At 51.7% G+C, this 10,616-nt stretch overlaps 1 protein-coding gene across 1 annotated transcript; it reads right to left on the reverse strand.

The window, feature by feature from the left end:
* Window positions 1-49: 49 nt before the first annotated feature.
* Window positions 50-7,410, reverse strand: LOC114001320 (ATP-dependent DNA helicase PIF1-like; the record flags this gene model as incomplete). The annotated part of the gene is given in 14 exon segments (XM_027746387.2): window positions 50-925; window positions 1,265-1,456; window positions 2,443-2,588; window positions 3,130-3,217; window positions 4,145-4,251; window positions 4,901-5,040; window positions 5,427-5,533; window positions 5,608-5,722; window positions 6,266-6,419; window positions 6,515-6,640; window positions 6,718-6,823; window positions 6,895-7,130; window positions 7,133-7,197; window positions 7,199-7,410. Coding segments are annotated over 14 exon segments (1,851 nt in total), but the record flags the coding sequence as incomplete, so codon positions are not given.
* Window positions 7,411-10,616: the final 3,206 nt, after the last annotated feature.

Genomic DNA, 10,616 nt, shown 5'->3' on the forward strand with positions numbered 1-10,616 from the left:
CCCTATTTCACACTAAACTTCCACCTTCCAGGTTTTTTCCAGGGACAACTTTCATTTGAGCAAGCCTCATGTTTTAACAAGAGGAACTCTCACCAGTACCCATCTTCTCCCTAATGGAGTAACAGACCTTTACAATTCTTGTAGTTCCATAATTACAGGTATAAGATGTAGGAATTCCTCCTGTCTTTAAACAGTGCCAGTTCATCTCAGAGGGTTAAAAAATAAAAATCACATCTTATGCAACAGACTAATAAAAACACTACATATCAGCATAACAAGCAATATGTAACTGGCAGTTCTGCTTGTGGAGGAAGTTTTGCAAAGCCTCCTGGTGTCAAGCATCTGGAACACCTCAGCATGCTGTAAAGTAATAGCCCAGCTCCTTGCTTGCAGAAGAATCAAGTGTGTATTCCACATACTTAGCACTGCTTTCCCTTGTGTCAGCAGCTCCTGTGAACAGGTCCAATCCATCCAGACACCTTCCATCTCACAACAGTGGTATACTTGAAGAAAGGGACACAAGTTTCAGTCTATATATGTGGAGGATTAAATGCAACTAGGCAGGCAGGATAGAACCATAGGAAAGTCCTTCAGGAACATCCTTGTTCAGTCATTTTGTTTGCTAGAGTTGCATCTGTGACACAGAAGTGCTTACTTAGGACTGTGGGCTCAGAAGGGGGCTGCAGAAGCCTTCCAAATTCCAGAGGCACAAGGTGGGGATACTTCTATATATCCAGAGTCAGCTGAATGAAGCAAACAGCTAAAAAAATTCCTTTGACTTTACCTGTGTTATCAAATATACTCAATAGCAAGATCACTGCATCTCAGCTGTCTGTGCTGACACTTCACAGAAACCAGGAGAACATTATCAGCTGCATTTCACATTCTCCTTCTCATCAGCATCTGAATAGGTGTGTAGTGAATCCTTTGGGGAGAAAGAAGACATAAAAAAAAAAAAAAAAGGAACAGATTTCTTTTGTGCCCACTTCCCCTTCATTCCTTACTGCAAGAGGAAGACCAAAGAATCCCAGCCTATCCTTTCACCCACAGTGCCAGGTAGTTTTATACAATCCCAAAACTACTGTAGCTATTTTACCACCAAGAGCTGCCCTGCCACATGCTCTCTCTGCAGTTTCATCTCTCCTGCCACTACAAGTTTTAATTTGAATGGTCTTGCTTAGGAAGAAAAAGAAGCATCTCAGGGCCAACATCTCTCATCTTGGTAGCACAAAGCAGGCTTTGCTAGCATGAGGTTTTTCTTTACCTGGGTTAAAAGCTGATGACGCCTCAGCTGTCTACAGAAGTGCAGCACAGAAGGATCAGCTCTCACTACTTTTGGGTCAAAATCCAGAACACGGAGACCTGCAAGGCTGCGGGCTCGGGAGAGGGCTACCTAAGCCTGCCCACTTTCAAAGACACGAGACAGGGAGATTTCCACACAGTCTAAAGACATGCCCTGCCAAAGACACAGAGAACTTTGTTACAGAACAAACAAACAAGAACACTGTGCTGTACCAACACTAACCTGTGAGTCTGTCAAAGGTACCGTTCTTGGTGTAAGGGCTTGATTAAAAAAAAAGAAAAAAACAAAGAAGTCTTTTGTTTTACTGTGTAACTGATTAAAAGATGAGAATCAGAAAGGAAAGGCAGTTTCCTACTGTCAGTAAATTGCTAGCAGATAGTAGAATCCACTAACTCCAGAGAACCTCTTGTTGCATGAAACTCCATAAATCCCATCTAATCAACACAGCAGGGAAAGAAATCCTGCTGGTTTCACTCCTAGTAGTTAACTAGAGCAGTCACCATTCCCAAGCAGTCCTCAGGCAGATCAGAGAGTTTGGGTTAGGCCTGTCTGCAGGGCTGTCCTGGGCACAGCAGAATTTACAGCCTGCCCTGGTTTAAACAGTGGCACAGGAACAATAAGCAGTGGCATGGGAACAAACTCACAGGTTTCCAAGACCAGTATTCATCAAAGTGTATGAAGTCTTCTGGAAGGGAAGGAACTTTGAGAAAGTTACACTGTTACATTGAAAAAAACCAAACACACCCCACCAAAGAGCGAGTTCAGCCCAAAGAGAGCTGTGGCTCTGGCAGCTGCCTCAGTTATACTGTAAACCTCAGGGTCTCTAGTGCCGATGACTCTCAAGGAAACACTGCTCTCATCAGCCCACAATGGTAAATAATGCTGCTTTATAGTCCAACACCAACTATGCAGATGGCAGCACCCCATGGAAACTCCAGCAGTGTATCTAGTCCATCTGTGACCCTATAGGCAGGCATCATGAGCAGATGAGGTGCAGCTAAACACACATATTCTGGAGTTCCCCCCCCAACAAGGGCCTTTCAGCTTTCCCTTCTGTTTTACCAGCAATGCAAGCTCACCCAGGAAATAAGGCTTATGATGGTGTGCAAGTCTTTAGACAGTTGTATAAGGACACCCACCTGACTCTTGTGAATGGAAATGGCCCATGCCAATTTTAAAGGCAGCTGTTGACGGCTCAGGTGAACTCCTGATGGTCCTTTGAAGACCCATTTCTCCATTCTTATGACCTGTGTGACCCCACAGAGAAACCTCACCTTAGGCAGCCCTGTAGGAATGGGAGCAGGAGAGAAACAGAGATGTATTCCTGACACTCAAAAGCCAGGAAGTCAGCAGCCTAAGAACACTTTTTTCCCCCCCTCCTAAACCAAACCTAAACCCGCAGACAGTAAATAGCATGCACTGAAATGATGTTTGGCACCTACTTAAGGCAGGAGAATTAAAGTCAGGTAATTTATCAGCTGAGATGCAGAGAAAAATACACATTGCAGGTAGCAGAACATTATTCTTTGAGAAAAAACAAACAAAAACTTGCTTGAACAAAAGAAAACAGGAAATGCAAGTGAGCACCCACATCTAGACAACACAGAAAAGCAAACACAAGAGGCCCATAGATAGCTACAGCTGATGCAGTGCATGACATAACAGCTGGTGAGAGCCCCAAGCCTGCAGAGATCTCCTCCCTGCTTTCCCTCTAATTATTCTTACCAGGCAGTAAACAAAGTTGAGAAGTCATCAGCCATCAATGAAAAATCGTTTTGTTATTTTTCCCCCTCTTCCTTCAACAAGAGATCAAGAAGCTCACTTACCCTTCTGTTCACTTTCAAATCCTACAACAACGCCTCGTGCCCCGTTCACCAGCCCCTGAGACACATCCAGATTCTTTGCCAGCATCACCTACAGAGAAAAAGAAAAATCCTTCAGTGCACTGGGTTTACAGCCTGTTCAGCCACCTGCAGTTAAGCTTCTTTCCAGGAAGCATAAGCACATCAGGCTGATATGACCATATCATCCTATCCTGCCTATTGCAGGAGAGAGCACCATCTCCAACTGAAATTATTTCACAGCCTTTCCTTCCTAGGATTCCTGTTGATGGAAGGGTATGGACAGATTGCTCCAGGATCAATATGATCAGGCAAAATGTCGGATTTATTAGGAGAAAGACAGATTATATAGTGCTCATGACGCTCAGCTTCTTGTTCACACAACATTGGTTACATAAGGAAAACATGCTCTGTTGTTCCCTTCTAATTGGACCACAACAGGTGGTCATAGGAGATGAGAAAACTTTATTCACCTGCCAAAAACTCTTCCCTGGCATCTGGCATGAATCCACCTTTGTTCTAACTTTAGCTCGAGTAGCCATCTTAGTGGCGCAGTAATTTTTACTATCTGCACCCAGCCATGCCAGGGGAGAAATCACAGAAATGCAACAGTTTCTGTGCTACGACAGATTCCCAGCTATTTTACAGCATTGAACACTTCACTTGAGCTGCTTCCATCCACAGCTATGAGCTGCCTATGCTCTCTGCTACTGAAAGCTTCTAAACCTGATTGGAAAAGTGTGTCAAAGTCACAGCAATCATCATTGTCCCCAAGACATGGACTGCACTCAAATCAAACTCATTTTCTGTTTCGATAAGATTCCAAGCAGAGAAAATATAAAAGATTGGAATAGAATCTTCTGTTGGCCTGGCATAGACATTCTATATTGAATCTGCATTCTGTGTATTAATCTACTCTATATATTTATCTGATATTCCTTTATTTTTCTTATACCATTTGATCTGCTGTTCTATTCCATGTGTATGTACACACACTTACCTGAGCTCCAAGCTTCAGCTCAACTCTACCACCCACAGGACACTGAGCATCAATTAACTTCACTAGCATTGGGTCACTATCCAAAGCCTCAAACGTGTGCACTTCTCCTGTTAAGGAAAGAAAGACATAACAAATTGCAGCTGTTGAACACATTATACACAGCATGACAGGAGGCTCAGCATTTATTTCTAATAGCAATTTCTCTTTTAATATCCATTCTGCTCTGCTGCTAGGACATCTTCACACAAACCTTGTCACATCTAACAACAGAGAGCTCACTATTGCCTCTCTTCCCAACAGAATTTGCAGAGCATGAAAAGGCACAGGAATCAAAGGCCAGCAGTAAATAAGAACTGAGCAGCCAGCATTTTGAGCATATGACTAGTTTCATTTGCTGCCAACATCAGATCACTAAAGGAAGTATCCAGAAAATATTGCCAGAAAGGGAGGCAAAAGTTGAGAAAGCCCTTAATAAGATGCAATAGAAAGAAAAAGCAGAGGTGTGGAGGCAATAAATGACCAACCCTGTTTCATAGCAATCAATGAGCTTGCTGTCTATTACATACCAAGAAGTGACAATGAATATTTAACCAAAAAACCAAAGTTTTTCCCCAGGCAGCCGAACTCCAACACACAGAGCTTTGACTGGTGCTGCTATGCATGACAGAACACTAGTTCTTCCTGACACCACAGTATCCCCACTGCATCCACTCAGAGCTCAGCCCCAGAGCCAGCAGTTTCCTCCAGGGAGTTCACCTGATAGCTGTTGCAAGCGTCTCTCATTAGTTATTTCGACATCATCTTTATGGGTGCAGAGCCGTGTAGCCAGGATCCCATCACGCTCAGACCTGTTAGTAGCTGTCTGCATCAGCTGCCTGGTAACCTCCTCTGTGCACCTGGTAACCAGGAAAAGGGAGTTATTCTTTAAAGTGATCAGGAACAGGTCTTCACACAGCTGGATCTGTCTGTGAAAGCTGCAGGCCTCCAGAGAGGAGGACAGAGAAAGATATATAAAAGTTGGAGAACAGTGCCAGTGTGTGGGCCCTGGCCACTGCCAGCTCAGGATTCATTGAATTAACTCACAGAAATCAAGGAGGAACCCTAGAAAGTGTCCTTCCTTACCAGAGCAGGATATATGAAATCTGCCTATGTTAACTAAAGCTTTTATAGCTTTTGCCCCCAGCTTCATATACCTGATAGAGCTCAGAAAAGTGACAAACTGCTCTTTCTTCTGCTCCATAGGTGGGGAGCGGAGATTACAAAGAGATGAGCTTCTCCTCACCTGCCTAAACATATTGCACTCAGGAGTGAGACAAAGGTCTTGTCAGTCTGTCGCCGCACTTCAGTCAACTCCATGTTTATGTGGATACATTTCCTCCAGCTTTTTGCCTGCAAAAATCATTCTCTGGTTAAGAAAGAGACAGACTTGAAGTATGAGAATGAGTTCAGGGGCAGTTTTGTACCTGGAAGCAGAACTTGGTTTCTTCATTAGCCTTGCAAACTGGAGGTAGCTGCAAGAAGTCCCCACAGATGATTAGCTGAATTCCTACAAAAGGCTCATCCCATTTTCTGACTGCCCTGAAAGAGATGGAAGAGAGAAGTTTTGAATGTCCTCCAGAACCTGGACATACTCAGATCTCAGAAGTTACTTGTTAATCTGTCAGGATATTCAAATATACACCACCTGCATTTAAAAGATGTTTATCCTCAGCTGAATCAGAAGAGCTCATACAATTAAGCAATGGTAAGACATTAAATTTGCCTTGCTTACCCACCCAGATGCCATTACCAGTCTTTCTTTGGTGGCTGTTATGCTACAGCTGCTTCTCTCTGCAAGAGAGAACTTCTGGGAACAGCTGTATTCTGGACTCAGCTCTATAGACAACACTTAGCTCAGGAGACGGAAAGAGCAACTAGAACAGCCACAGCTGTGAGTGAAGATGGGACACAATCAAAACCTATCTCATGATAAAGATCTGCCCAGATGCTATGATTCCATGCTTCCTTGCAGTCCTATGCCAGCAGCTGCCTTGTAACAATTCACAAAACCCGAGGAAGGAAGTAGCCTGGAAATTTAGGAAAATTCATTTCAGTTAGTTGTTTGACCTGACGTTTGCTTACCTTGCCACTGCCTCCAGCCTGTCAAAGAACTTTTCATCTACCACTGAGATCTCATCGATGATCAGGTGCTGGCAGGCCAGCCAGTGCTGGCGCACCCCCGGCCTCTCCGCCAGCTGAATGCACTGTTCCAGCGGTGCCTTCCCAGAGCCGATCCCTGGCAGGGGAGAAGAAAGCAAAGCTTTGGGAAGCTCCTGATTTATTGGGAAGGGAGTGAAAGCTCCCAGCCCCTCGCTGTCGGGCAGGCATTACCTGCAAAGGCATGGAGAGTGGTGCCACCGATGTGGCAAGCGGCCACTCCCGTGCTGGCTGTGGCATAGGTGACGTTCGGAGGGAGGGAGCCCACGATCCTCTTCAGCAGGAGGGACTTCCCAGTCCCTTCGAGGAGAGAGAAGCAACAGGTCAACAGCGAGGCCCCAGGGCTTTCCCCAGCGAGAGCCGCCGGGCGCCCTCACCTGCGCAGCCGGTGAAGAAGATGCTCTTCCCGCTCCGCACGGCTCCCAGCACCGCCTCCTGCTCCGCCGAGAGCCGCGCCGGGGGCCGCCTCTCGGCGCGGGGCACCTGCGGGACAGACAGACAGCGGTGCGCTGTGAGGGCAGCGCCCGAACCCGGGCCCGGTACCCGGGACTCACCTCGGCGGGGCACTCCCCCCGCCCCTCCCCGCAGCCGCGGCGGGGGCCGGGGTTGCGCAGCAGGTCCCGCTGCTGTACCGGGCTGATCACGGCGAAGGACGCCGGCGGCCGCTCCAGCAGGCGCGGGGGGCGCGCCGGGCCCCGCGACCCGGCGACCACTTTGAGCCGCAGGAGGCGGAGGAAGCGGCGCAGCGCGTCCGGGGGGCAGTCGGAGAGCAGGACCTGCGCGCCGCCCGCCCCTCGGCCGCGAACCGCGTGAAGAGCCGCACGGCGTCCCCGCTCAGCGCGAAGCTCAGCACCGCGGCCGCCGCCGCCCACCACCCGCAGCACGGGCTGGCGCAACTCGTTGCGGCCCAGCAGCACGGTGGCGTCCCGCAGGACGCGGCGGCGCGGGCCGCAGCCCCCCGGAAGCGGCTCCTCCACGGCCGCCGTGCAGCGCCAACTGCGCCGCCTCCATCGCCCCGCCGGCCGTTTGAACGCGCCGCGTGCGCCGCCGCCAATCGGCGCCCGGCGGATTTAACCCGGCGGCCAATGGGAGGCGGGAAGGCGAGCCGGCCAATGGGCGGCCCCGCGGGCCCCACGTGAGGCGTTGCCAGGCAGCGGGACGCGGGGCCGGCGCGGCCATGGCCGCCCGCGGCGGGCAGCGGGAGCGGCCGGACGCGGTGCAGCTGGACCGGCTCCTGAGCGAGCGGGTGCACAAGGAGATGCGGCACCGGAGGCTCTACACGCAGTACACCGTGAACCCGCTCCAACCCGGTGAGGCGGGGGCGGGCCCGCAGCGCTCAGCTGCGCGGCGGGGATAGGCAGCTGCACCCAGGAATGGCAGCAGCGGCCAGGGACAGGGGTAGAGCTGGAAGGAGCAACCGGAGGGCCTTTCTTTCGCCCGAGGAGCCGGTCTGCACACTCAGAGGCAGCAAGGAGACATGCCCCGGATAGCCTTTAGTAACCTTGGAGAAGTGAGGCAACTATTTAGGATGCGGAACCTACAAATCCTGAGCAAATACAGAGCCAAGATGGGGTAGAGAGCCCAATCACTACACCACGTTCCTTCAGCCCTTGGACCTTCTACCTGTCAATTCAGAGTCACAGAATATCACAGTCTGTGCTGGCACAGACAGGTGATGGGAGTATATTCATTCAGGTCTAGCTTTTGCAGTAAAACAAAAACCAAAGGAAAATAATTTCCTGAGACTTGGCACTCACAGGCCACCACTTGGGTTGGGGTGGGACTTTGGTGTGGTGAACACAGGCAGCTTTAGGTAGAAGGGCCTTCAGCATGCTTAAGCCCCTTGCCTTCCTAGGAAATTGCCATTAATCAGTATTTCTAACTCATTTTCTGCTATTCACGTGCCGTTCTTCCTTTACAGCTTCAGTGAAGTAGCTGGATCCACACTGGGGAATAACCAAAAAGCTTCATCACCTGATTGAAAAAGCAGAGTAGACTTGGTATTTAGGCTCACAAAAGGAAAACTTCCCCTTCGTTTCCTAAAAGAAACTACATTAATCTGCACAGCTGCAGGCGCGTCTCCAGCTGTTAAAGCCTTTCAGCTTTTCAGAGGGTGAGAATGCCCTGCTAAGGAAGGCTGAAAAATGGCACAGGTCAAAGAGCCCCTTGATTTTGTCTGTGTTCCAGTCCCTGGCTAAAGAAACGGTAGAACAAGCGCAAGTTGTTGCTTGCCTTTTCCCTACGAGGTTTTGCCAGGCGCTGGGCCAGCCCGGGCACTGCGGGGGAAGGCCGGCAGTGGCCAAAGCCCGCCGCTTTCCCAGGGCAAGCGTCGCTTGCGAGAGCGCCCCCGAGCGCCGGGCCCTGCCTCACGGTCGCCGCCTGGCGGACACGGCCGGGAACGGCACTGCAGCCGCAAGCGGCGCTGCAGCCGCGCGCCCCCCCCCTCGCCCCCCCCCTTTGGCGAGACCCGCGGCGCCTTTCGCGCGTACGGGCCTTTCTTCCCTAAAACCTGCCCTTGCCTAGGAAAAGCTGAGCAATTCACAGAGTTGCTGTTTCCAGCCCAGCTTCCCAAAGGATTTCTCTCTCCCGGCAGCGCAGACAGGGTTCCCGAGGCAGCGCAGACCCTCCCCGCGGGGGGGTGTGGTGCGTGTGCAATGCCAGGGCACATCCGAACCCGGCCCTGCGGCGGCACGCAGGTGCGAGTTTCTCCGCAGAGGCGAGAAACTTGCCTGTCGCTTCCCCTGCCTGCAGTCGCCGATGGGCGCGGGAGAGGCAGAAGAGCGGCCGCGCCCCCCCCCGCGGCGCCCAGATTACCCCAGGGACGATCTCCGTCGGATCTGCCGCCGTGGGTCGCTTGCGAGGGGGGAAGGCGGCGGCGCAGCCCCGACAGCATCTCCAGGGCACTGCGGGACCGAGCGGGGCGGGAGCGGGAGCGGGAGCGGGAGCGGGAGCGGAGCGGAGCGGAACGGAACGTGCTCGCCTGGGGGTCCTCGCGGCCCCGAGACGGGGGCTGCCCGCGCCGGTGCCTGCCGCCGCCCACGAACCTGCCGCCCGCGCCCGGCGCCGCCGAGCCCCTGCCCTGTCCCCATAGCGGGAAGCGGCGCGGCGAGACGGCGCTGCGGGCGCGGGGCGGGGGTCCGGGTCGCGGCCGAGGTCAGGCAACAGGATAGACGCCTCTCTGAGGCAAGGGGGCCTCTCGCCGCCATCTTTAGTGTTGTCTGAGCTAAGTTCCGGTCCCGGTGGCGCCATCTTTACTGTGGGCTTGGCGAACTTTCGGGCCGGGGCCACCATCTTTGTGTACGGCCTTGGAAGACTTCTGGTCAGGGTGCCGCCATCTTTCTTTATGGGCTTCGCAGGACTTCCGGTCCAGGAGGGCGCCATCTTTGGTGGTGCGCCGTCGAAAACAGTCCCGTCGCTCTCTACTTCCGGTGACCGACTTTACCCAAATTAGCGTCTCTCGCTAATTTCTGCGCTTTCACCCCAAAAATCTTCATGTTATTCTCCCCACACACACCCTGGGAGAGACGGGAGACCGCAAGTCCCGCCGTGCAGCCGGATCTGGCCCTTAAGTTGAGCAGGGAGCGCTGCGCCGGCACGAGAGCCACTGCGCATGCGTCGCCGGTCCCTCTCATGGCCGCCCTTGTTTACCACGTGATCTCCGGCGTCTTGCCAACGACTGCGCATGCGCCGGCTTCGCCACCTTGGCTCCACCTCCACCCCGCCGCCCGGCTTCGCTTTCTCACCGCGCGCGCCTCACCCCCTTTTCTATGGCCCCTCCCTCACATCTCGCGGCTTCCCCTCCGCTGCCTTTTCGGCTCCTTGGGGTTCCCCCACCCACGTTTTCGGGTCCCCTTCACACATGTTAGAAGTGACCCACAATTTACGGGGCGGAGGGCGGGGCGGAGAGTAAACAGGGTGCCCAAGAAGGGTTCTTTTTCATTTCACTTTTCATTTTATTGCCTTTTTAGTTTGCTTGCTTTTATTTTTTTCTTTAATTTTCTTTTGTATTTTACATTCCTTCTTTATTTCGTTTATTTTTTATTCTTTATTTTTCATTTTCTTTTATTTCTTGTTTTGTTTTTATTTTTTGTTTTTTATTATTCCAGAGTGGGAAACACTGCAGCTCCTCTGGGCCACAGAAAGGCTCCCCTGCCCTTCCCTTAAACACAACGCCTGCAAGGAGTGCCCTGGAAGCCCGCTCCGCTCATGCCAGGCACTGGGGCTCACCCAGAGGGGCTTTGCCAGCATCCAATGGAAATTAAAATTACAGCCTGGG

The sequence above is a fragment of the Pipra filicauda genome, unplaced genomic scaffold (genome assembly GCF_003945595.2).
Source record: "Pipra filicauda isolate LSUMZ 115617 unplaced genomic scaffold, ASM394559v2 scaffold139_size1960392_pilon, whole genome shotgun sequence".
Classification (NCBI taxonomy): Eukaryota; Metazoa; Chordata; class Aves; order Passeriformes; family Pipridae; genus Pipra; species Pipra filicauda.